Source organism: Lynx canadensis, chromosome A2, assembly GCF_007474595.2.
Source record: "Lynx canadensis isolate LIC74 chromosome A2, mLynCan4.pri.v2, whole genome shotgun sequence".
NCBI lineage: Eukaryota > Metazoa > Chordata > Mammalia > Carnivora > Felidae > Lynx > Lynx canadensis.
In genome coordinates this window covers 160,858,130-160,886,047 of record NC_044304.2, presented here as the reverse complement: position 1 = coordinate 160,886,047, position 27,918 = coordinate 160,858,130, and the positions used below count along the sequence as shown (strand labels likewise).

General features: G+C 43.4%; 1 protein-coding gene across 1 annotated transcript in view; it reads right to left on the bottom strand.

Moving 5' to 3' along the window:
• CNTNAP2 (contactin associated protein 2) overlaps positions 1-27,918 on the bottom strand; it is a 1,395,900-nt gene that overhangs the window by 240,586 nt on the left and 1,127,396 nt on the right. The window contains 3 exon segments of the mRNA XM_032592507.1: positions 13,046-13,075; positions 13,078-13,107; positions 13,110-13,214. Coding sequence (XP_032448398.1) covers positions 13,046-13,075; positions 13,078-13,107; positions 13,110-13,214 — 165 coding nt within the window.

Here is a 27,918-nt window from a genome sequence, read left to right as displayed (position 1 = left end):
AATCCAAAGCAGGCTCCAGGCTCTGAGCTGTCAGCACAGAGCCTGACACGGGGTTCGAACCTGCGGACCGCGAGATCATGACCTGAGCCGGTCAGATACTTAACTGACTGAGCCACCCAGGCACCCCTGGATTTTTAATTCACTCAACAGTAAACCAACACTATTTGTATAATTTTTAGAAGTCACAATCTGATAATTTCCACTTCTTTTGCAAAGGTTGGTTACGTTTTAAGTAACTCTATTCTATAATTTTAACAAGTGTTTAATCAGAGAGATTAACCAAAATGCAAAGAATGGGATTTCATTTAAATACAGAAGATTAGAGGGAATTTAAAGCCAAAGCAGAACATTCCTCCTTAGTTCTTTACTGGTTTTAAGATATCTGAGAAGATTGAAAAAAAAAAAAAAAGCGGGGGAATGGTCAAACTCTACCATAAGCTAATTTTGAACAAGGTGTGAATTTTTTTCCCCCATTAAAAGTGGCTAAAAACAAGGGCATGCTATTTTTCAAAGTAAAATCCTCACAGGTCTGAAGTGCCAGCATGTTCCGATGTTTAAACTAATGTATACAGGAATCGGAATGCAAGAAGGAGCATAATTCAGTGTTATAATTACACTTGACAGATATACACTGTTTCATTATTCATTGCCTCTGGTTGCACTTACCCAGAAAGACCCTGCAGAATCCTAAGTATCAACCACTCTTCAGGAGAAGCCATTTGGCATTCTTATCAGTCCTCATCACAGGCATCAAATTCAGAGATGCAGAAAACCAAATGTGATCATTTTAACACTATCTGCAAAGGCAAGTAAACTGAGTAATTTCCCAAGAGGCCTTGGGTCCAGCCAGCTTTCTTCTGTCAAACTCTTAACACAGATATGTGGGTGGGTCATGGCTGTAATGAAAAATGCCTTTTAACTGGTCCCTAGGCTTTCACTATATTTGTTTCAATTCCTCAAGTGCTCCATGATCTTTCTCCTCTACTTGCTTTTGCCTGTGCTGTTTACTCTCTGGAAAGATGCCTCTATCTGATTTATTTGCCTGTCATTCCTCAGGGCGGATCAAGGCACCTTCTGGAACCTACCCCGATGTCTTTAGGCAAGGTTAAAGCCTACTCCTTTCCATCGTCCTGGTACCTGTGGCAGAGGCTGCTGACTTTTCATGAAAAGTTTATTTCCTCCTGTCCACAGTCACCCCCACGAAGCTGCCAGGCATCAGGAGTTGCCTTATCCAGTCCCCAGAAATCTAGGTGGAGCTGGGTGACACCTTACCACCAACAGAATGACAGCAGGTCTGCATGGCACCTGTCCACCCTCCCTTTCTCTGTCTGCCAGCTGGACTGTGAAACACCCAGGCTCCAGGCGCCTCCAGGAGTCCAGGAGACTCCACGCAAAAGGAGTCTTGAGCTCAAATCCCGGTGTGGAAGGGCTTCACGGACCAAAGCATGCATGTCAGACTGCTGGACTCTCACTAAAACCTGGGCTTTAGTCACTACAGCAGCTTCACTTATTCCTGAGTGTGAACATTTCTTATCCCTAAATCTCTTATTTATGAGATTTTAAAAATTAACCAAAGGGTCTTCTCCATCCAACCACTGGAATTCTAAAGGGATGAATTATACCGTAATGGTCTTACTAGAGTTTCAACACCCATCTATCAGATGGTGGAATTCTGTAATTGCTACAACTATGATGTTAAATTTTTTTAAGTTTATTTATTTATTTTGAGAGAGACAGAGATAGTGTGAGCAGGGGAGGGGCAGAGAGAGAGGGGGGGGAGAGAGAGAGAGAGAGTAGCCCAAGCAGGCTCTTCACTGCCAGAGCAGAGCCCAACATGGGGCTCGAACTCACGAAACCGACAAACTCAGATCATGACCTGAACCGAAACTGAGCGTCAGATGCTTAACCGACTGAGCCACCCAGGCGCCCCTGAACTATGACATTTTAGAGAAAAGAGAAGGGCTAGGACCACATGGGAGCCTAGACTGACTGGTGTATGTGCCTGTGAATGTCTGAGCCACCTCCTTCACTAACCCCACCAAACTGAGTCCCAAGGAAAGGAGAGGCAGAACTGTGCCTTGCCTATCAGAAAGGCAAACAAACACTTGCCTTCTTGAGATGTTTGTCAAGGACAAGCTTGACGTTAAGAAATATGGGAAGAGATTTCCTTTGTCCTTCAACATTTCTGTTCTACATTGAATGGACTCCAGAACCCGGACCTCAAGCTGCCACACGAAGCCCTATTTTTCAGCCCCACTTAAAAAAAACCAAACACACCGCAAAAGTCTTTATGGTTAGCCATGGAATATGAGTGCCATTTATGATGCTGTGTCTATTGGAAAGTATATTCCAAGGTTTTGAATAGCCAGCTCAGAAACTCCTATGACACAGTCCTCTGTAAGTCGGGAAGTACCTAAACTAAAACACAGGGTGGGGGTGGGGGGGGGGCGGGGAGTGAAACAAGAATATTATAGAGATAGAAATAAGTCTTCTTTTCCTAAAGGGTCCAAGAAGAATATATTTCAGCTATGACCCAAGGCCTATATTAGATTTCATGTAGTTCCTATCTTGAGTGCTATTAAAAGTTACCTTGTAATTTGAGCAAACTGCATTTCTTCATCTGTGAAAAACTGTTTTTGTAAGGTTTTTCAAGTTGACATCCAGCTGGGCAATATTTTGTTACCTGGTTTTAATTTAGGTGTTTGTCTGATGTCTTGCAAAATCCTAGCAATGTGATGCTTATAGTTAGTTGTCTTTGGCCCTTTGAGATATATGCCTGGTTTTGAGCTATTTCAAGTAATCTTCCCCAGTCACTCACTACATTTAAATGAATTCTGCTCCCTGATTTATTGTATCTCCTTTTTTTAACCAGCTTTGAATTAATTGGGTCCCAAGCGTCATCCTTAGTTGAATCAATTCGCCAGTGTTAGTAACATGCACTGACATTGGCATCAACTTTTTCTTCTTGAAGCATTTGTTTCTATGAACATACAGAGCCTGTTAGAGCTCCCATTGGCTTCTAAAATGGCAGAAGTAAGGTCTCTAATCTTATAACTCTACACAGCTATTTCAACTTTTCTCACCAATATTTTTAGAAAAATGAAAGAATTCTATAATAGGTGTCTTCTGTATTTTAAATCAAGATGCAATAAAAAAAAAAGTTGTGTGGGCAGAGTTTCAACTGGGGGGAGACAATTCCAGAACAGGGAAAGACACAGTGGGTCATAAGAAAGTGTGGGTGGCATCCAGGGACTGTCAATAGATGGGCAGGCTAAGGTGAAGCACTTAGGCACTGTTGGAAAGAGGCAAAGTTTGTATGTAAAGAAGACTGAAAAATTAGGTTAAAGCCTGAAATCATTGGCCAAGCTTAAGTACTTGAACTTTGCATTATAATGCATTGACAAACCGTCATGGTAAGAAAAGGAATGACAGGGCCGATCTGTAGATATGGGTCCTCACCAGGGAGGGCAGGTGTCAGGAGGGAGGGAATGAAGTGAGGGAGATAAAGTATGAGGCTGTTTGATTCAAGAATCCAAGGCATTTCAACCAAAGAAGACATCATGGGAGATAAAGGGAGAAGTTTGAGAAGATTTCATTATCTTTGCATTTTTGTTACATTCATGTTTTTGCGACTCGTTGGAATTGATGCTTTCTCTGGGACAATTCTGGCATGATAACATACCATCAGGAACATCAGAATAACATTTCACTGTATTAAAAATAGAGGGTTCTATCAAGATAAACAGTCTATGTAGTGTGGGGACCTCAGTGAAACATTAAATATGACTTTGATCTTTCTAACCTGGATCATGAAGAAAATAGTGATGACATTAATTAAGATGGGAAGCACCAGAGAGGGCTTTTGGGTGAAGATGATGGATTTCAGTTTTGACATATTGAGCTGAGGTACCTATGGGTGATTCTGATGGACCCTTAATTAGAATTTACAACTAAGGGTCCATGATTTTAGAAAATCTCCTAATTACATGTAGTAGAAGCATGTGTGTGGACTGGAATTTATTTGAAGCATATGTCATTTGTTCTAATACAATCCTCCTCCCGCCATCATGTCTAGGAGAATGGAGAACGATAGCATGGAAATTTAAGATGCTGCTTCCTTATAAGCTCACTTAGGGTGGGAGGTGGTAAGCCGCATGTGACGCTAATGGCCTCTGACCAGGTTTGTAGGATTGTTGATGCTGGAAGACACCTTAAGATGGTCCAGTGTGCCCTTCTTTTACAAGTGAACGTGACAAAGTCTGGGGAGGTCAAGCAACTAGTCTTGAGTCGGTCTGCCTAGGTCAGACCTAGATCATGGTCTCTATTCCTCTTGTTGAAAAATTGTTTTATTAGTCTTTTTTGTCCTTTAATCATTTGGGATTTTCTCATAGGGTTTTTTCTTTTTCCATTAAAGTATAGTTTACAGACAGCAAAATGTGAAAATATTAAGTGTTCAGTTGAAAAAAAAAATACATATATAGCCACTCCTTGGATCAAGATAGAGAACATTTCCACCACCACAGAAGGCTCCTTTGAGCCCCCTTTCAGTTAATACTCCCAATCCCCAGGATAGCCACTACCATGACTTCTATCTCTGTGGATTACTTTGGCCTGTTTTTGGATGTCATCTAAAAGAAATGAGTGTATGTTATAATGTACCTACAATGTAATGTCTGTGAGGGAATCCTGTCTCTTAATATTGACTTACTTTTTATTGCCCTAAAATGTCTTTAGCTTGACCATGTAGATAGGCTGGGGGCCAATACAGAGACTCTGAGCACACAGGGACCTGTAGTGAGGTCTTGAGGAGCCTGTGTTCTGGATTCCAGCTGATTTTCACAGCAGAAGTTGAGTCTCCGAGGAGGGGCAAGCTATCTCTTTGAGTGTGGCTGGAAGTGTCCTGTCCTTGGGGGCTCTGTGTCAAGGTTCTGAGCCAGAGGCTAAGGAGCTGCTACCAGAAAGATGGTTTTAACTTCAAAAGAAGAATCCCTCCCTGTACCAGGAAGTGTGAGCAGAGTGGTTTAGCCATCTCTACTATGACCTTGAGGGAGAAGAAAGGAAATGCTGGGTGACAGAGGTTAAATAGTACCCAGACTGGCTGCTGTGTGAGTGGGCTGGTCAGGAGAGCTGGGTGGTCTTCTAAAGGAGCCTCTGGAATGTGGAGGAAGAAAGGCGGGACCACAATCTCTCTAGAGAGGAGATTCCATCTGGCCAGCTCTTCCTAGAAATGTCCAAGTCAAGAGACATGGCTGGACCAGTAACATCTAAGGTAACTTGGATCAGTTTTCATATCAAGAGGACACCCTTCTCTAAAGTCTACTTTTATAACTTTAGGGTACCTCTGGCACGTGTTCAAATAACTGCCCCTTCTGGGAGATCAGCAAAGAAATTTGAGTAAACTTAATCTGACTTTGTTGTTCACCAATTATTTGTATATCTTCTAATACCCAAAATTCAAGCAGCTAATACACTACATAGCTTAATAGAGCACAAATTTCGTCTTTAAATTGCATCTCTGAACTTTTTTCTTAGTCTATAACGAAAATTGAAAACTAAATCAGAAGCTAGAGACATTTTTTAAATTAATAAAACTGCAATAATGTTGCTATTCGGGTTTTTAATTTTTTTGAGGATGCAGTTTCTTTCTTACGTATTTGAATCACCAAGTCAGAATCATTCTCCAGATCCCAAACCTGTCATACAAACTGAACTCACAGCTGGACTTGTAAAACAGTGGAATCACTAAAATTCTTCCTAAATCTACATTGACAGCCTAGGTTGGCCTTAGAAAATTAAAAGAAAGTGAACACAAATTAATAAATTTGTTTCATACTAGTTATTAATAAAGCTTTATATATATATAAAATTTATATATATATTAATTATATTCATTTATTTATATTTAAATATATTTATATATTTTATATAATATATATTTTATATATTTTTATATATTTTATATATATATAATAAAAGCACCATAAATAACATCCTAATGGTTCAACAGCCCAGCTAAGTGGAATTAGACATTTTTCATGTTTATATAAGTGAAGCTCTTTTAATATAAAAGTTGTTCCAAAAAATAAGTAGAAGATAAATTGCTGTTAGTTTACTTCTTCTGATTCATCAGTTTCCATATATTGCAGAATATTTGCTCTCTGCCTTTCTCGAACATATGTATTGCAGAAGGCTGCATCTTGGAAAATGAAAGTTTTTCCTTAATACCTTTTCCTAAGATTAGCAGGACATTAGGCTGCTGCCTCCACATTTTTGTGGAGCTATTCCTGCTAAATGCAAATATTTTCTCCAAGTCATCTGAAAAAGCTCAAATTTGGTCATCACGGAAGCTTGTGCTAAAGTATTACAACAGTTTCCCGTTGCTTTTCCTGAAAGTTTCCTAGTCAGTGAACGTGTCTTTCAAAAATTTTCCACCGTGTCCTCTGAAATCTCTCTTAAAATGTTCAGCAAAAATAAAAGCTTAATTTGTAACTGTGAGAGGTGATGGATGTTAACTAGGGCTCACTGTTTTGCAATATAAAAATACCGAATCATTATGTTGTACATCTGCAGCTGATATAATGTTACATGTCAGTTATATATCAATTAAAAAAGAAAAAAAAAAGCCCTCCATGGTCACTGTGCATCATCAGACATTTCCTTCCTCTGAGTGGAGCTCACCTTCAGGGAACCTAATGTGCAAGCATCAGCACTGAAGCCACTTTTTCCTGGTGGGGCTGAGAGGGCACCCGGTTTTATTCTTCACTTCTTAGGGCTTCCATTCTATGGCACCAGCGTCTTTGTTGAGCCATGCATCCCCCCTGTGACACATGCTTGCCCTCCCATGCTTCCTGCCGTCATCATTTGAGTCTGAGAACTGGAACATTTGCCTCACAGGCTCCGTGTCCCCTCCATCCGTTGCCCTCACCACCGGGGGCTTCATCCATGGGGTGGATGACAGTGAGCCCTCTGGCCTCTCTGTTCCCTGACTTTCTCCACAGCCTTTTCATGCAACCGAGAATCGCACTTGCGTGGCCAGACTGTGCACTCAGACCTTCCTATCACCAGACCTGCTTTCCCGTGAGATCTGGAATTCTGCTCTCACCAGCCATCAGATCTGTCCTTCTATCTTCTGGTGTGTTCTTTGTCCTCAGTTTCCAACACCAGCCCTTCAGTCGTGGTGATCCCCTTTCCCACCTAGATTTTCCATGGTTCTCCATCTCACTCACTCGACAAATACCTATTTGCCAATTCCTTTGGCATCGTGAGCCTGAAATGTTCTTCCCACTCCTTTGGAGTCTCAGTTAAAACGATATAATCTCGAAAGGACCTTTTCCTATTCTCCAGGTGGATGTAACTGTTGTTGCATTTGGGCAACCACAGTATATCGCTTGTACTTCTAACACTTCTTTCATCTTACCCAAAATATGGTTTTATATGCTGGTGAGTCTCTCCCACTAGATTGTGTGTGCCTCTAGGACGGGGTCGTGTCTTACTCTTCTTGAGTTCCTCTTTGGCACATGCACGGTAGGCACTCAATAAATATTGGCTGGAATACCCAGACCGCCATATCTTGAGAATTGGATCTGAGACTTGCCAAAGCATGTCCCTTGCTTGTGTCACACTTCGTACTTGTTAGTAATGCCGCATGCCCAGAGTTTCCACATACCCGTCACGTTCCACATCCCTACACTTTTGTCTGTGCTTCTGTGTGCACCGTCCTCTCCTCCCAGAATTCTTTCCCCTACTTCTTCATCTAGCTAACGTCTTCGCATGCTCTTTCTGACCTAACTCAGACACCATCTCATTTTCCTCTTCATTCAGGAAGGGTTACGTACCTCTCCTCTGGATGTGTAGACTACCTTAAGGCTATCACTGTCATTTACTATATTTTCATGATCACAAGCACAAAATCTGAATCAGATGTGTGAACTGTGTGCCCCAGTTTCCTTTCCATTTCTGTCAAATGTGGATAAAACTTGTTATAAAACCTAAAACTTTTAATATCTGCAAAAGCTTGAGAACAGCGCCTGGCACTTAAGACACCTTCAACAAAAGTCATATATCTGTGCCGTTATTAATATGTTTGAGTCCTTCATTAGATGAGGATGTTGGTTTTCCTTGTCTTCACCCTAGACTCTCCAGGGTCCACCCGCTGCCTCTGACCTGGCAGGTGCTCAGGTGGTGCCCTGATGATGCGAGGTAAGTGGTGGCCTGTTGATGCGACGATGGTCATGATTACCACCTTAGCCAGAAAAGGGATCTAGACAAGTCAAATAGCTCCCTAGGGGTAACTCTGACGAAATACATGGATGTATCCATGCCTGTTAGTGAATATTTCCAGAGCAATAGCCTCATCTCAAAATACTAACAAACAAACGAAACAACAAACACAAAGTCATTTCTGATTCAGAAAGGGAACCACTCATTTGTGGCTTACCCTCTCCTCCTTGCTTGGCCTGTTTCTCTCAGCCCCTTCAGATGTTCAGATTCTGGATCTCACTCATTTCCCCCTCCTTGGGGGGTCTCACTCTTTCAGACTGTCCTTCTTTCCCATTCCTCCAACCTCTTCTTTACTGGATTCTCCTTCTTTTTTTTTCTTCAATATATGAAGTTTATTGTCAATTGGTTTCCATACAACACCCAGTGCTCATCCCAAAAGGTACCCTCCTCAATACCCATCACCCACCCTCCCCTCCCTCCCACCCCCCATCAACCCTGGATTCTCCTTCTTAATGTATATGTGTGCTCAAGTTTCCACCACTTACAACAGCTACAAGAACAATGGACAAAGCCCCAGTCCCCTGCTCCCCATATCCACCTCTAGTCACCCACACTGTCTTACTTTTTGACACGGACCTCTACATGTTCAACTTGATGGACACTTTACATCCTTATTTAGTGACCGCTCAGTTCAGCAGTTCCCAAACGCTATTTTTTTGTTGTTCTTGAATTCTTTTTTCATCTGATCCGGGGCTATCACTGTCTTCCTACTTCTCTGCCCATCTTTTACAAGCTATTTTGCTTCCTTCTATCCCTTAAGTGTGGTTTTCATTGTTGGACATCTTTTTTCCTGTAGGTGAAAAATTATACATTTGTCCTGGGCAATCTCATTCATGCTGCAGGCACCAAATACTTATTTCCTGATGAGTCTCTTAGTGATGATGACTCTCAAACTGTATTTCTGACTCCGCCCTCTCAGTTGGGATCCAAACGTGTGTATATAGCCCCCTTTAGACGTGTCCACCCGGATAGATACTATTATATCCTGCAGACATGTGAACTCAAAATATCCAAACGTAGTTTGCATTTTGCCCTCGAATGCTGTATTCTTAGTCAAAGGTGCTCACATGCACAATCATCAAAACCAGAAACACTGGTTTCATTTTAGAACCTTCCTTTCTACTTCATTCTCACAGGCATTTTGTTAAAATTGGCGGGACCTATCTTCTAAGGGTCTCTCACATCTCTACCCCTTTGCTGATGTTACTTTCCTTACATTCACTCTGCCCCATCGCTTCTTGTCTGCCTTTCCATCATCTCTCTGGTGAATGCAAGTCTGATTGTGTTATGCCCCCGCTCACCGTGACTGTCAGGGTCAAGGTAAGCCACATCTGTCCCCCGCCTGGAGCACATTGAGTGATCTGCCCATGCTGGCCCCTCTGGATCCAGCTCTCTGTTCCCCAACACAGGCTCCCTGCTATAGCTGTACCCTTGCGAGTCCTTGGGTTCTGTCCACACACCCTCACTCACTGGTGTATACATCCTCTTACGTTTTCCTTCTTGAACCCCACTCTTCCCTCACCTCTGCACCTTACTGGCTCCTGCTCATCCATCAAAACTTAATTAAAACATGACATTCCCTGGAAACACTCCTGTCCTCCAGTCAGGTGCTCTCGGCCACTCAATGTGTTCTGGGAGGTGGCGCAGTTTGGTGTTAACAGCCGTGAACTGGGACAGACAAAAAAATGTCTGGGGTCGAGCACCAGCTCTGTCACTTTCTAGCTGTGGGATGTTGGCAACTTACTTGCCCCATGCCTCAGTTTCCTCATTTGTAAAGTAGAGATGTTAATGGTACTGCCCATTTCAAAGGTTCATTAGGAAAGTGAGTGAGATGATTTACGTAAAATCCATGGAACAGTGCCTGAGACATAGTGAATGCATTAAGTTGAGCTATTTTTATTATTGTTGTAACTATTGATTTACTTGTTTCCAAAACAGACAGATCTCCGAATTCCCTCTGAGAGAAAGAGACCATGCTTAATTTGACTATGTTCCCTTGGCACCTAGCACAGCATATGGGACATTGTAGGTACTCAATAAACACTCACCGAATGAGTGAGTAAATATAGTCAGTGAAATACAGTCTTAAAATTTTACCTGTAAAATATGCTAATGAGTAACATCAATCTAATTTTCTCATGTATGTTTTTTTTACTTGCACAGTAAGATATTGATGGTATCTCATTAACTTAGTGTAACTGATTCACTGTTCTTAGAAGCGAGAATCTTCTACTCCTGACAGGAGGGCACAATGTAGTTAATTAACAAAAATGTTATTCTGGAAGGCATGAACTGTGTAGGCATGAACTGTGACAAAATTCCTTGGAGACACAAACAGAGAAACAAAATCTGAATTCCTATCAGAAAGCGATCAGAAAGCTTAAAGGGGAAAAAACAGCAGAGAAAGTGTTTAAAAGGGTGACTTCAGGAACCATCTTTCCTGAGCTTCCTCGGACAGCCAGCCATTGTCTGGGACAACAATTAGGTCTGCAGAGCACCTCATCGGGCAGGGGAGAGATGTGTCTGGAAGAACGCTCCATTTCCACCCGCCACCCATGCATCCTGCAGAGAAGAGTCTGGAGCGATGTGATAATGAGGCAATGGCGAGCCTCCAGGTTTGTTTGTTTTTTTTCCATGTTCTTCATGAAAGCATCGCTTCTTGTCTGCTTTGAAGCCATTGCTTTCTCAATACAGACACCTGCCTTTTTTCTCCCGTAGATTCCTTTGCACCTCAATGGAGATGCTCTATAGTGATGGGCATTGGATATCTCTGCCACTGAGGGATCTTACTTCCACCCTTAGTAACTGCTAGAAGCTCCAGAGGACTCTGAGCAGAGGCCAGCCTCTAGTCTGAATGTCCCCACCCTTCTTCACTGCAAGGGAAACACTAGGACAAAAAAGAATTCTATGGCAAAACGAGGCTAGAATTCACCCCCTGCCAAAGAGTCTCCATACTGTGGAAAGACTGAGGCAACTTAGAGAACATCTCTGCAGACTTTTCATCATCAGAAATAATTGAGATTCTACTATGCAGGTGCTAAATAGAAACATTTGATCTGTCTATACTTGGTCTTGTCTTCTTTTCAAACCCGGGCGCAGGCTTATAAAACATGGGGATACAAAATAAGGACAAGGTGAATCTAAGTCATCTTACAGAAGCAGACAGAATTACTCAAATAGGGATTGTCAATTTTCTTCTTTGCCATGAGGTATTTCTAAAATACAATCCTACTGATGTGGAAGTCGGAAAATAGTTTGATCCCATTAATTTTCACTGTGAAAAGTGAAAAATCCCTTTAAAATAATTCTAAAGAGAGGATGATCATTTACTTTTTTTTTCAAATATTTTATTTTAAGTTGTCTCTACACCCAATGTGGGGCTCAAACCCACAACCTTAAGATCAAGAGTTGCATGCTCTACCAACTGAACCAGCCAGGTGCCCCTGACTATTTGTGTACTTTTTAATTCCAGGGCTAGAATATTCTGTCTTCCCTTTCAATGAGATCTGGCTCAGACTAGATTTATAATGAACATCCTGAGGAATACAATGTTGACACCTTCTAGAAGCTGAAGGAAATGCTTCATGAGTATCTATATTCTATTATCATAATGGCCCCCACAAATCACCACCCCCATTTTACAGATTGGGAAATTGGGATTCAAAGAGATTAAGCAATTTATCCAAGGACTTGGATTTCGAGCTGAGAATATGAACTCCCAAGTCTGCTGATCACAGTCCACTATAATACAAAAAGAATCCCATAGGATTATGGGAGAAAAATGTTGCCTGAGATTCTCTTTTTAAAAGACCATATTGCATAATTATAACTACAGAAAGAGAGAAGAAATGTTCCATCAGATATTTCTGGGGAATGGGTTTGTGTACCCGTTCTGGTCAGGTCTGTCATCTGTGCTGATACTTTTTTGGTCTGATCGGCCAAGGAGCTTGGCGTGTGTCAATATTCTCCCAACCTGGAAGTTTGTGGGCTGTAGATTCTGGAAGCTGAATTTTCTGCCCCAAGGATAATAGGGCCTTTGGAATAATGAGAACTGACCTTCTCATATCCAGCGAACCCCTATCTTCTACAGATGGCATTCCCCAGACCACATGACCTGGTGAGGGTCTTTGGGATCCATGGCAAGCTGGGCTGAGCCAGGCAGTATCTGCTGTCACTCTGCTGAGGTTCGTTTCTGTACCCTTAGCTAAATAAACTCAGAACTGAAACCTCTGGAGGGTGTGTGGGTTTGAGGCCTCTGCTAGAAAGCTTCCAACTCAAAGTTTCTTCGCGTGACACAATCCTGTTTCTTCGCTACTTTCTTAACTCACACAGATTTTCACTTTTATTATCCCTCTTTTCCTTATTGTATTATCCCTCCCAGTATCTTATTTTTTACTCCTGGTCACTTTGCACAATCCTCTGTCTCCTCTAAACCCTGTCTCCTTGGAAAAGAAACATACACATACAGAAGCTTTGAATATGAACTCTTGCCCCATGTTACCAGAGCAATTTATTCGCTCATCTTCTTCTTTGAGTAGCATTGCTTGGGAACCTCTTAGTGTCCCTGCTTCCTGGGGAAGCAACCCAAGGGCAGGGGGCCAAGGCGTCTTTCTCCACGGTTTGTGTAGCTACCTTCCAGCATCATCTCTGGAACAAAGGAAACCGCCGATGTTTGGATTCAATCAGATTACATAATCAGTGTTAGGACCGGCCTGAAGTGACAAGAGAGGAGGCCATCACGAGTTGACAGAGAGTTTATACTCACATTTCAGTTCTAGTTTGATGAAATCGGTGTGCCCAAGTTCTCAAGGAACACTCCCCGGGGATTAATGTTTTGAAGTAGAAAGAGATGTCAGCGCTGGTCTCCCCTTGGAAAGTGGAGAAGTGCAGGTAGGATGATGGGTTTGGGAAAGAGGCAGCATTCCAATAATTCCCTGTGGAAGGAAAAAAAAACCCAGGGTAATGTATACCTTGACAACAGGAGTAATAGAAAACACAGCCATTTTCTTAAGTTGTAATAAATTTCCATTGGCAATAGCCCTTGTCTCCTCTCATCCTGCTGAACATCATGGCACAAATCCCCACAGACTATTCTCAACTTTCTGAAAGTTCTATGTGTGTGTGTAAGAGCATGTTGTACTTATGATTGACAGCTGGGTTCCTACCAAGAGCAGCCTTGGAGGGACCCTAGGGGTAAATGCCAATAAGGGAAAATGCAGAGCATATCCTGGCACCACCGGGTGGGGGTTGGGGTGATGTTTTGAACTCGTGCATACGTACTGATGGCTTGGGTTTGGTGGCAAGAAGCACTGGGTTAGACCTAGAGGATACAATAGGAATGGGGTCTTTGGTGTTCTGCTTTACTTCTCATCCAACTTTGTCTTTGAATACCAGCTCCTGCTCAGACATTGAGTACAGTGTGGGGGAGGCGGGGGCCAGGAAAAGGCAAGAAGACCAGGCTATTCTTTCCCCACCGCCCCATTCCAAACCTCCAGAGGCTAGTTGCCATAAAGGGAGTGTCTCCCCCTGCCAACCTCTTCCTTCCTGGGGACTCCAGGTGAGGACGGTTGTGGGGTGCTGAGCTGAGTCCACCTGAGGGCTCTCCATTAGCCTCTACCTTGAACTCATGGCAAAGACATGGTTGTACACCACTCCCTCATTGCTTGATAGTAGCCAGTGACCCCAGGAGAAAAGCAGTTCACAGGACATAATAAAAACACCAACTCTATGATGCACATTCCATTAGAACAGATGGACCAAGAATTTAATACAACCAAGAGCTGACTCTTGACTTTATCTGCAGGGGAGAAATTCCTTTTGATTGTGCATGTTTCTGAGTATGTTTACTATCACAACTAAGGACAAAATACATGGGCATGCGTTAAAATAGCTACTGAAGCCTTTCCCTTTAGTACTGAACTTATGTTAACATCACCAGATTAGGCCCCAACATGGAGTCACTCATGTTAAGTCTCACTTCGGCAACCCAAACTTAAAGTTTCTACACCCTGTTCTCCCAGAAAGGGAAAGCCCGAGTCAACCAATTGGTTTTTGTCTGCTCAGCACAAATTACATGATGTGGCTCTAAGCCCTCCTTTCACTCCATATAAGGGAAGTAATTCTGCTTTAGCCAATCAGAAACTCCCAGTGCAACTTCCTTGTTCCTGCTCACCTCTGTCTATAAAAGTCACTTGCTTTGTATGGTTCTCTAGAGATATTTTCTATCGGCTAGATCGGATGCTGGCCTGATTCATGAATTGCTGAATTCAAACCCTACAAGGTCAGTAAATTGTGGAAAATTTTCTTGTCACATCTGATTTTTTTTCATTTTTTTACTGATTTTTCCTTCGAAGAACACAATTAATCAAGTTCCCTCTAATAGTTTTTATAAACTACATTTTTTCTTTCTTTCATGCAAATTATGCACATATGCAATATTAAGTTCAACTGCTATTTTTAAATAAAACTATTTTTGTGTTGGCACTGCTATACTTAAACCATAATTTTATTGTATTTTTTTATTTTTATTTTTAAGTGTCTTATTATTTTTGAGAGACAGAGAGTGAGAGTGGGGGAGGTGCAGAAAGAGAGGGGGACAGAGGATCTGGAGTGTGTTCCACACTGAAAGCAGAGAGCCTGATGTGGGGCTCGAACCCACAAACCGTGAGATCATGACCTGAGCCGAAGTTGGACGCTCAACCGACTAAGCACCCAGGCACCACATAAACCATAATTTTAAATTAAATATATAATGTTATATTATGAGATATTAAAATAACATCTCATTTAATCAATGGTATTTGTTTTCATTCTTAGAGATGTCTAGGATAGAGTGACATCTAGATAAATGAATGGCAATTTATAACCAGCAAGTCAGGCACGAAATATGTTTGTAAATGTCTTATTAACGTAAAACAGTGGTGGGGATTGAATCTATTATTTAAGGGGTCCCAAAGTCTTAGTGCAGTTTGAGGTTTCTTTTTTAAGTTGCCATATCAAGCTTTCAGCAGGAGAAAAAAGTAGACTAGTTTCCTCTTGGGAAAGAAGACTATGGTATGATATTGGTTAGAATGATACATGTGTGAGTTGCTATCATCCGAGGGCTGAGTTCTCTTCCTGGCTCAAGATGTGGCTGAATATCTCCTGAGGGGACTTCAGGGGCTTACCTTTCCCAGTGGACTGAGAATTGAAGGTCTCACAAGATAAAACCTAAATCAAACTAGAAGTTTGCAGCCCTCCCATCGAGGAGAGTTCTAGAAGGAACGAAGCCCCATCCCCAGGGTCAGCCAGGATTTGGCTCATCCTAATTGGGTGAGAGCCCTGTAACAACAGAGGGGCCCCAAGAATTCAAAGTCCTCAGCCGTGCTCCAGCCTGAAGCAAAGCGATTCTGTCTCTTTAGGCTAAATCCCCAGGATGTGAATGTAATTAACATTTTAAAGTTTCATTCCAATCAAGTGCATTCCCATTTTCTGAGGTGGTGATGTATTAACAGAAGGGCAGTTGTCTGAAATGATTCTAGAAAAAGGAAAGCTAAAAGTAAAACCTGTCAGTATTTATTTGAGGTCCAGGGCTGGTTATTCAGACAGAATATCCCCTGGAGAGGAGAAGGGCAGTTCAATCAGTTATTCCAGCTTGATGAAAGGTCCCACAGACCACAATTCCATTTGTTCTATTCTGTGCTCACCTAAGCAACTTCTAACTAATTTGGCCTTTTGAATTGACATATTCACAGGGAATTGAGCCTGGTGCAAACGGTGGTTACCAGTCATCCTTCCGGAAATGTCTGGCTTATCACATGATATCTTTTGGAGTTGTCACTTGTGGTATGCCCCAAGTCTCTGGATGAACTAAGTCCAGATTCTTGACCAGCAACAGTGAGGACTTTCTGGGGACTTGTGTCAGAGTGAGCTGTCCACTCAGGTGGTGCTGAAGGAGAGCCATGTGGTACAGGCAGAGGTCATTAGAATTCTACTTATTTTTTAAAACCCATCCTTTAAAAGATCTGTTTAGTCATACTTAAAACGTTAAAACGTTAACTTTTTAACGTTTATTCATTTTTAGAGACAGATACAGAGCGTGAGTGGGGGAGGTACAGAGAGAGAGACAGAGACAGAGACAGAGAATCTGAAGCAGGCTCCAGGCTCTGAGCTGTCAGCACAGAGCCCAACGGGGGGCTCGAACCCATGAACTGCGAGATCATGACCAGAGCCGAAGTCAGATGCTCAACTGACTGAGCCACCCAGGCGCCCCCCAGTCATATTTATAATGTACATGATATATGAGCATAGTGGTGCATGATAGAATTGGTAAGTAAATATGTTTATGGGGATGTGGGCATGAAAGTGTTAATGAGCAATGTAGACAATGAGAAAGGTGGGGAGCCACTGCTTCAGACGCTGATGAACTTCTGTGAGGCATGTTCTGATAAGTCTGTTGCCCAGCCTCTGGGATTTTTGGTTACAACAAAATAACATGAGTTGTTTTTTTTTCCTAGTGCTCATTGTGCTTCATGATGCAAGGAGCTTAGAGCATTATTATTGTTTACATTATTCCCAACTGGCCATAAGCTCCTTGAAAGCTGGGAGAAAACCATTTCGTCTCTATAACCTTTGGCCCCAGAACATAGTAAGCACTCAATAAATAATTGTTAAATCAGTGGGTAATTGTATAGCCACTCCTCTCAGTTCTATCTAATTCCACTCCACATGCGATGTCCTCATGGGGTAAGATCTACTTTATGGTAACCTGAGTAGTGAAGATACTAACTAAATATAAATAAAATTAATGCTGCTTTAGCACCTCCTGACAACGGGACACTGCATCCTTAGCACACCGTAACTGTTCTTACCTATGTCTTAATTTCTGTTTTTCCCTACAGACAGACCTCATTGAACAATGCCATGAATTTGCAAGGATGATGGTCTCCTAACCTTAAGATTACTGAAATTGCTGCCATTTGTACTTGCTGTCAAGGTCAGTGCTATAGAGGGTCAAGTGACACTGGATGAGAATACCAAGTTGGAAATAAGAGATTTCATTGCAGGGCAAAGAGTAGTATCTCAGTAGTGTGGACAGGCAAAAGAAGGCAAGGTTGGAAAATGCAGAGCCCAATGCAGGGCTTGAACTCACAGACTGCTAGATGATGATCTGAGCCGAAGTTGGATGCTCAACCGACTCAGCCACACAGATGCCCCCAAGATTTCTTTTTAATGTTTATTTTATTTATGTTGAGAGAGAGAGAGAGAGAGAGAGAGAGAACACGAGTGGGGGAGGGATGGAGGGAGAGGGAGAGAGAATCCCAAGCAGGCTCTGCCCCATCAGTGCAGGAGCCCCATGTGGGGCTGGATTTCAGGAACCCTGAGATCACGACCTGAGCTGAAATCAAGAGTTGGATGCTTAACCAACTGAGCCAACAGGCACCCTGTTCATCCAAATTCTTTAACAGCCATTTACTTTAATCTCACCAATGATTATTTGGTATGGGATACTGACTTCAAAATTTCTAAGGATATTTTCTGCTGAGCAGTGTTAAAGAACTTCAATTTAAAATGGAACTGGAGGATAGAAAATAGAAAATCTCACTCACGTGCTTTTAGGAAAATAAAACATAAGGACACACATGCTGATTTCCCATAAATGTCCAATTTACAGAAATCTGATAATGTTGGGATTTTCTTAAATGATAAGGAGTTGGTCAGGGGTTACCTCATAACAATCTTGGGAAATTTTTGCTTATGGTTTCCAGAGGCATGAACAAGAAATGACCCACGTTGGGTTGGTCTGAAAAAATAAGCTGAATTGAGCTCTTTTTGTCTGACTGGACTGTTTTTTTCTGCTTGGGGAATTTTCAAAGCTGGCCTCTGTTTGTTTTTTATTTTAACAGATCTAACTGAACTCTCTTCTGTCTCCATCCCCTGCGCATAAATACAGCCTTCCCCAAACCCTCAACAGATGCCTGGAGCTTGCTACAGTCTGTGTGTACCAAATCGCAATTCTTCTGCTATTCCTAAATAAACTCCTCTTTTTGACAGTTTTGAGCTTGCCTCAATTTACCCCTTTTTTTTAGGTCGACAGCAGCAATTTGTTTTAAGCCTAGGTTTAATTTCTCATTTTTTAAGTTTATTTATTTATTTATTTATTTTGAGAGAGAGAGAGAGAGAGCGAGAGCGAGCAGGGGAGGGGCAGAGAGAGAGAGAGAGAGAAAGAGAGAGAGAGAATCCCAAGCAGGCTCTGCACTTGAACTTAAAATGCTGCTGTGGCTCTTGATCTCAGGAACGATGAGATCATGACCTGAGGTGAAATCAAGATTCAGCGCCTAGCCAACTGAGCCACCCAGGCGTCCCAAGCCTAGTTTTAATTTCCGACCTCGGGGTACAGATACATAGTTTTAACAATCCAGGGTGCTACAAGGGATAAAGGAAAATGCAACTCCCTGCTCCACCCCCATCCCAACCCAATTTCTTAGCAACAACTCCTACACTTAACTCTTTCAGTTATATCCCTGTGTTTGTAAAATACGCATGTGTCGATATTTATTAATTTATGCATTTTAGATATACTTGATTGACCTTCCCCAGATGCAAGATAAAGACTGAGCATTTTTAGAAGCCTGTCTGCCTATTCCCTTTCTCCAGATTCTCCCAAACTAGCAACTCACAGATTTCGGGTTCCACCGAAATTCAATATTTACATTTTTAGGGCTCTGGGTTATTCACTAATGAGCCGACTAGTAAAATATAATTATAGTTTCTTTTATTTGTATAATTTCTTTTGTTCCTCTGGAATCAGTAATTACCTCTTTTTCCATTGGCTTAGTTTTCTCTGTACCTGTCGTAAATTCTCTCCAATAACTCAACACATCGGTAAAACTCTTCCCACATGTGTTCCCAACATCACACACATCGGGTGATCTAGCAGCCCCTTTTTTGTCCCTTGGAGGTCCCCTACAGCCTCTGACTTCCTGTTGTCAGGCCCACTGGCTCTTCTGAGGGTTGACACCCGGCTCTGGTCCTGGGACCTGTCTCTTGCTATTATTGCCGACCACGTTTCTGGTACTCTTCACTATTAAATGGCCAAATCAGAAGACCCCATGACTTTGGGCGATCCCTCTTTCTAGGTCTACACCCTCATTTCCACAGGCACATTCTCCTGTAGCTTTTTGAGAAAAGGAATGCAAGAGGTCGACTTTCTAAATCCTTGCTTTTCTGAAGAGTCCTTATTCTGCTTCCACACCTAATTGAGACACTCCAGAAAATTATTCTGCCGTGGAGTTACTAAAGGCATTTCGTCAATATATTCAAGCTGCCTGTGTCGCTATTGAGGAAGCTAATGCTCTCTGATTACTGCATCGTGTATGTAACTGATGGGGTTCAGGGCATGCTCCCCCAAATACAGCACCTCAGCATATTGAATATTTGAACTAAGGGAACGTAAGAAATGGCTGGTGCGGGAAGGACTCTCTGGCCCTCCGTGAAGCAGGTCACAGACCCTTATGTGAGGTGCCCCCCTCTCCCTGAGGAAAGGATCACCCTCACCTCGAAAGACAAAGGGACACTGAGAGGAATCAGAACAGCCTTGCTGAGTTTCCCCCAGTTTACTGCTTAGCTCATACGTGGTTCCGTCACGTCTTAGCTCCTGTTGGGTAGGACAGGAGAACTGCTGGCAGGGTTGGAGAAAGTGAACTGAGGGTTTAACTGAGGCTGCCCGGACTTCACCAGTCCTCTGTGAGCCTCACCAGGACCCGACCTCCCACGGACTCCGTTCCAGACCCTGTTGGAGTTCGCTTCCCCTCTGCCTGTCAACAGTCTGGACTCAAGTAAGGAAGCAACTGGACATGTGATACGCTGGAGACACCCCTGTGACGGTGGTAGCAGCAGGAGCAAGGCATTTGGAGGACGTGGAGTTGGGGGAGGGGCACGGTGGGGTGACAATAAGCGACCTCAGGGGGCTGCTCTGGCTTGTCACTTGGCGAAGTTGCCGTGGCCTGTTCCACGTGCAGGCTCCAGCGTCAGGGTCTGGCTTTATCACCCACACCCACTGGGTGACTGGGACAAGTTTCTTGATCTCGCTCAATCTCAATTTCCTTATGCGTACAATGGAATTAACAATGGCACCTCTCTTAATGGGTGCTGAGAATCACAGAAGATAATCCACGAAATGCATTTAGCAGAGGGCTGAGCACAACGTAAGTGTTCAACACATGTTACTACTGCCGTTACTACTACCAAAAGGACATTAACCATTATGACTGATGGCTTTGGTGTGACCTATGGTCCTGGGGAGGATGGGAAAGGAGCTTCCTTTCCTTAAACAGCAGGCCAGCAAGCCCTGAGGCCCCTCCTGAGCCTTCCCTACCCCGCGGGTGAACTCTTTAAGGGGGAGCAGCCAACCACCCCTAGCTAAACTGACATAACCAATTCTGACTTCTGCAGCCAGTGGACTCATCTCAGACTCGTACCCACGTCCGCCATCTGTCCTGTTCGCCTCTCACCCTTCTGCTCCCTGCTCACTGGCTTTCAAACCTGTGCCCTCCCTGCCGCTTAATCTCCTCAGGAATTTAAAAACAAAATTCCTTCAGGACACACACATGGGAGTCACCTTGAGCCCTGGCGATGTGACATATGGTTTTGTAGAGCAGCCGCTGAATAAAAATCTGACGAACAAAGCAGTGGCGGGCACCCAAGAAAGCAGAGTTACCCACACACCGTAGATCCTCTCATTAGAACGAAGGTACGGCAGAGATCCCCCCTCTGAGAGGGCAGGTAACCAGGAAGTGGCTGGAAGACTTGGCTTCTGGCAGACAGGGAGAAGATTGCACGTGGGCTCTACGGCCGTGGCTGTGGTTTGGTGAGGCCATGGCTGCGGGTGTGGCCTGGACGCCACTGGCTCCCAGGTCCAGCAATTTCCTGAGAGCCATCCAGTGGCCCCGTACTGGGACTGCACCAAGAAACACAGCTATTGCTTCTGCTTTAAGTGGCAAGCACTCTCCAATGTGAATACTAGCGCTGAGTCTAATTACTCTGAAAATTTTCAGTGACCCCAAGGTTAGAGATGTGGGTATTTGAGTTATGCAGTGAGCCTTCTATTGTTTACCGTGGGCTGGGTGCTATTGACAACAATAAGCCAGATGGCTTCATTTGCATGTAGATTTGAGTCTATTTGTAGAGGTGTCCTTATGGGGAGAAAAAAAGGACTTCCTTAATTAAACCATTTTGTGCATTCTGGAAAGGTAAAAGTAGCTTTGTTCAGCTCCCTGCCTGATTTTATAGGGCAAGCCCAACCTCAAAATGAAGGGCTTGGAGGTAGAATGTTACTAACTCGTCAAGTTTCACCCTCACCAGCAAACTTTTTCCATTGTTAACAACCCACAGGGCTTGGGGGTCAACAATGTAAATTTTTCACCCTGTGTCTCTTTGCCATTTGGTTTCTTTGGGAAAGAATGGGGACAGGGTCCCACAGAGAACAATATGATAATAAAACCCCAGAGGTCATGATGCTGAGGGTGTTTCCTGCGCTGCTGTGAGCTGACCAATAGCCAGAGAATGGGGGGATGTGATGAAACTGATCATGTGATGAAATTCATCAGTCGTGGAAACTCACACGCTGACTCTTGTCAACGGTGCACGTGGACAGAGTCCTACTAAGGAGGTAATTTTATCTTGTTTTGCGTGCTGGCAACAGTTGCGTGTACTCGGATTAAAAAAATTGTTTTTAATGTTTTATTTAGTTTTGAGAGACAGAGTGAAAGCAAGGAAGGGAAAGAGAGAGAGAGACACAGAATCTGAAGCAGGCTCTAGGCTCTGAGATGTCAGCACAGAGCTCAACGTGGGCTCGAACGCTCGACGTGGGGCTCGAACCAACGAACAGCGACATCATGACCTGATCTGGAGTAGGACGCTTAACCAATGAGCCACCCAGGCGCCCCATGTACTTTGGATATTTGGAGATGGGAGCAGGTCTAAAACTCTCCAGAGTCTCTGTGTTAGATCCCTCAAACTTTCCTTATTGGGGCGACCAGTTATGCCTAATTAGTCATCCTAGTTGTCATCTTAAATATAATGGGATTCAAAGTTAAAAATTATTAACCAGAAGTGGAGAAATGAATAACTAAGTGTGTAATGCAAATATCCGTGCCCTCTGCTCTTCATTCAAATTTCTGTGTCGGGTAAAACTCTAAAGGTTTCTGTGTGATCGATTCCAAAGAAGGAGGGAGTAGCAAGCTTGGATGTTTCACATCCTGGTGAGCAAAGGATCGGGGGGAAGATCTGTCTGCTTTAGCAAAAATAAGAGTGTTGCATCTGGAGGTTGGAGGACAAATTTATATCCACTACATGCAGGTTGAAATTAAAATATTTAACAAGTAACGTACTACACAGGAACGGCCATGGGAGGGCTACTCGGGGAACTGCATAACTTTTAAATGCTTGCGTGTCAGGCCCAGGGATAAATCTGCTTTTCCTTCTTTTCCCGAGCGATTTCACTCCCTTTCACGATTTCAAGCACTAACCACACATAGATCAGTGATTCCGAAATTTATGCATACAGTTAGATTGCTACTATGAGTTTAACATTAACATATGGGTTTCTTACTAGACAGCTTTACTTTGACCTGCAAGTACTTCAAACTCTAAATGACTGCAAGTGAACATATATTTCTTCCAAATTCACTCTACCTGCAGTATTCTCCCCTTGGAGCTGTTCCCACTCTACCGCTCAAGCCAGAAACAGGGGAGTCATTCCTCCATACCCAATCGACTCCCAAGGCCTGAGAACCGCACCTCCGAAATATTCTGCAGGTATGTCCCCGCTTCTATTCCTTCTACTGCCAGGGCTCAGGCCATCACCTCTCGCCTGGATGACGCATTGACGTTAGGCTCTACCTCCAGGGTTGTTCAGTTTTAAATCCAGTCCCTACAAAGCCAACAGAGAGAGCTTTCCAAAATGCACAGCTGATGGTTTCCCTCTCATGGTTCTTTTTTTTTAAATTTTTTTTTTTCAACGTTTATTTATTTTTGGGACAGAGAGAAACAGAGCATGAACGGGGGAGGGGCAGAGAGAGAGGGAGATACAGAATGGGAAACAGGCTCCAGGCTCTGAGCCATCAGCCCAGAGCCTGACACGGGGCTCTAACTCACGGACCGCGAGATCGTGACCTGGCTGAAGTCGGACGCTTAACCGACTGCGCCACCCAGCGCCCCTTCTCTCATGGTTCTAAACGCCTGCAGAATACCTTGCAAACTCCTGGACATGGCGTATTAGGTGTAGACCCACTTCTTCAGCCTCCTCTCTCCGAGAACGTGTGCTCAGCAGCACACAGATGCCATGACTTCCCACCACCCCCATTGTTGTGTATGGACTCCATGCCTTTCTTCACGTGTTCCTCTTTCTGGATTATCCTTCTCTCCAACTTCCCCTTCCCCGGCCTCCTCACTCACACGCTACATCTGGCCTGATTCCTTCTCTCCTTGAGGGCACGCTTTCCCCGTGTTCCTATGACATCTTGTGTCTATCTCTGCATTCAACTTAACGTATTACTATAATTACTTTCATGCGTTCCCTCCTCTGCTAGGCTAGGAACTTCACAGAGCAGAGATTGTATTTTCTATTTCTTCCTACCTGTAATCTCTAGCCTGCCACGGAGGTGGGTGTTCAATGTGTTCTTAAAAAAGTGTTCTTTAAGTGTTCTTAAAGTGTTCTTTAAGTGTTCTTAAAAAAGATCTGAACCATTGATAGTCCCACTCCCAGCTCTCACCACTTGACCATCTGTGGAGACCTCCTTCTCAAGTTTCTGAATCAAAGAGTTATTTAGCCGGGTGGAAGGCCATGCGGATTGGCATTATTTACTTGGCCTTTTGGGCCCATTTAACAGTTCCCTTCTTAGAGATCTGACACGCGGGCCCTCTTCAAACCATGGGGTCCTCAGCAGGTACTCATGGTGGTTGACGATGGTTCTGAGGGCCAGCCCTGTGGGTGTCACTTCTGTCTTTACAATGTATCCCTTTGGTATCTCCGACCTCTTATCGTTTTCTCTCTTCCTACGATTGTAATTCCTGCCCTAATACCATTAAGCTCCCATTTCATCATCTGCCCTGTTGCGGTGAAGAATGGTCACAGCACAAATGTAAAAGACTGCGATGTATTTAGCCACGCTCAGCCACTGTGCAGAGAGGGAACGCTGTAACGTGAGGCAGCCCTTAACTCTTGATAGGCTACAAACCCCCCAGAGCCCTACATCCATAGAAAAACAGATTTTATATAAAATCCATTAGGTGAGTGAAATGTGGAAAAAGCCTCCCATTTTGGCAGAATGGTGGATGCGAACATTGGAAACTGCTCTACACGGCGGAGTAATGGATTGATATGAGTCACACAATTATGTTACACAAATCAAAGTTTCCTTTTGGTGCTGTTTTCATTACAGGAAATAAAAAGATTCGCACCACCTATTCATAGATACTGTCGTTTTCCTACTGAAAACTAACACGGTCCCCCCCTCCACCCCCTCCCTGCCCTCCCCCTCTCTAGGAGCGGGATTAGTAAAGAGGGAAGACAACCCATGATGCAAAGAGGAAGTGGAAAAATGCAAGCTTTTAGAACCTCAGTTTCTTTATTTGTAAGTTAGAAAAAGTAGTTCCTTTGTCACAGGGTTGTCCTAATGATGTAAAGACACAGCACCATCCAGAAGCACTTTGAAACACCAAAGCACTATAAAAGGGCGAAAAGCCCTCTTCTGGCCTATATTTATTAATACCCCTAGAAAAATGACAGATTTTTGTGCGTGCAAGGGTGTGAGAGACGGCCTGGATTTATATAGAACGGGCTGCCATTTCCTAACAAACTCATAAATACTCGAGAAGAAGGGAACACAGCGGAAAGCGAGCCTGAAAACAAATTCCACTTAGTGGCTAAGTGAAAATAATTTCCGAAGTAAAAAAATAATGCAGCAAAGCCGAGATAGATGTTCAGACTTTTAAGGATAAAAGGAACACACTTGAAGGCACGACTGCACTTGCCATTGCGATCCTTTGTCGTCTCCATGGTGCGAGGCTCGGTGCAGAGACACAGCTTTGGTTGTGGCCGCCCCCGGGGGTAAGGATTGTGAAATGGGATTCAAGTGGATTGCAAAGGACACCCTTTGGTGTCTGAGACGGTGCGAGGCCAGCGGGAATTTTATTACGTCGTGTCACACTGATCACGACGAATAATAAAGTGAGAGCATCCACTATGTTGGTTTCGAATAGTTTTGCTTCAGAGGAATCTGGGAATTAGTAGGAGGGCAGGACAGACCACGGGAGCAGGGACGGGCTGCTGAGATGCCTGGAGTGCGGAGCGATTTCCCCAGAAGCTGCTCGGAGGGGCTGCGGGGCCATGGGAGAGGTTTGCACCGAATGAAGTCGCAAGGCCACAACCCCAGACACCAGGGCCTCATTGCATGTTTATTGAACATACTGGGGGGGGGCGGGTACACACCGGAGAAGGAAATATCGAATAGATTATTACAGTGAAATTCAGGGTGACGTGTCACTTTATGATTGGACTTAGTATCTTCCACTTCAAAATTTCAAATTGCAGGGGTATCTGGGTGGCTCAGTGGGTTGAGCGTCCGACTTCGGCTCAGGTCATGATCTCGCGGTTTGTGAGTGTTTGAGCCCCGCGTCGGGCTCTGTGCTGACAGCTCGGAGCCTGGAGCCCGCTCCGGATTCTGTGTGGCCTCTCTCTCTGCCCCTCCCCTGCTCACGCTCTGTCTCTCTCTGTCTTTCAAAAATGAATAAGTGTAAAAAAAATTAAAAAAAAAAATTCAAGTTATAAGGGCACCTGCATGGCTCAGCGGGTTGAGCATCTGATTTCGACTCAGGTCATGATCTCATGGTTCAGGAGTTCAAGCCCCTGCATCGGGCCCTCTGCTGTCAGTGCAGAGCCCGCTTGGGATCCTCTGTCCCCGTCTCTCTCTGCTTCTCCCCGACTCCTTCTCTTTCTCTCTCTCAAAAAAGGTAAACATTAAAAAAATAAAATAAAATTTCAAGTTGTAAAATAGAGGTCTGGGGCTCAGTGTTGCCTCTGAGGTTACTGAAAACAAAGACAGCCTGTCCGGAATGGAGGTGTTTGGGCATCTCAATATTTCTAAAAGTGAATTGAGAATAGAACAAAAAGTTACACTAACAGTTGTCACCACCACTGCATGGTGCCGTAGGTTATGCTAATTTGCAACTGAGTAGATGGTGCCACAATCTGGGTTTTGAAAGCAATTATTTCCAGCAGGCTGGTGGCCACCCGGAGCACAGCGGCTTTGAAACGTGTTGCATTCTGACCTTTTCTCAGTCTCAGGGGCTCCGAGGAAAAACAGGGGCTTTAAAATTCAGATCAGAAGGTGCACAAACAAAGCTCTGAATGGATTCTGATGGAACCAATCCCACATTTCACCTCTGCAAAACTTTATGGGAAGTTTATGGGGATTTATTGTTTCAAGAACAGAAGGACATTTACCTACAGATGCAGGGGAATAAATTTCAAGTACATTTAGTATTGGAGAATGGTCGCTTTATTGCTGATTTCAATCCACTTGACTTTCTCCTTAATCTTCTACCCTCCACCTCGAGTTGAACACTGTGCACACACCTTTACAGTTTGGGGCTTTGGTGGTTTGTAAAATTTTAAAGAGCTTCTAGTAGCAAAAAAAAAAAAAAAACCCATAAAAAACCACCACCATGTGTAAATCTGTTATGGTATATTAAACAAATATAATACAATGTGGCATGAACAGTAAGACGGGTCTATGCAGATTGTCAATTGTACATTGTTGAGTGACACAATTTTCAGAATAAAATCCATACGATGTCTCCATGTTGTTAAAAAGTATATGTGCATGTTGTACATGGGCCTGATACATCACATGTATACACACACACGAGTGTGTGTGTATGTGTGTGTGTGTTCATTGAAGCACAGAGTAAAAGATAAAAGTCTAGAAGGATTGACATCAAACTTTAATACTAGTTACCTTTGTGGATGGTAATGGGTGGGAGATTTGTACAAGGAAGGACCCAGGTTGTGTGTGTGTGTGTGTGTGTGTGTGTGTTCATTGAAGCACAGAGTAAAAGATAAAAGTCTAGAAGGATTGACATCAAACTTTAATACTAGTTACCTTTGTGGATGGTAATGGGTGGTAGATTTGTACAAGGAAGGACCCAGGTTGTGTGCGTGCGTGTGTGTGTGTGTGTGTGGTGTGTGTTCATTGAAGCACAGAGTAAAAGATAAAGTCTAGAAGGATTGACATCAAACTTTAATACTAGTTACCTTTGTGGATGGTAATGGGTGGGAGATTTGTACAAGGAAGGACCCAGGTTGTGTGCGTGTGGTGTGTGTGGTGTGTGTTCATTGAAGCAGAGAGTAAAAGATAAAAGTCTAGAAGGATTGACATCAAACTTTAATACTAGTTACCTTTGTGGATGGTAATGGGTGGGAGATTTGTACAAGGAAGGACGCAGGTTGTGTGCGTGTGTGTGTGTGTGTGTGTGTGTGTTCATTGAAGCAGAGAGTAAAAGATAAAAGTCTAGAAGGATTGACATCAAACTTTAATACTAGTTACCTTTGTGGATGGTAATGGGTGGGAGATTTGTACAAGGAAGGACGCAGGTTGT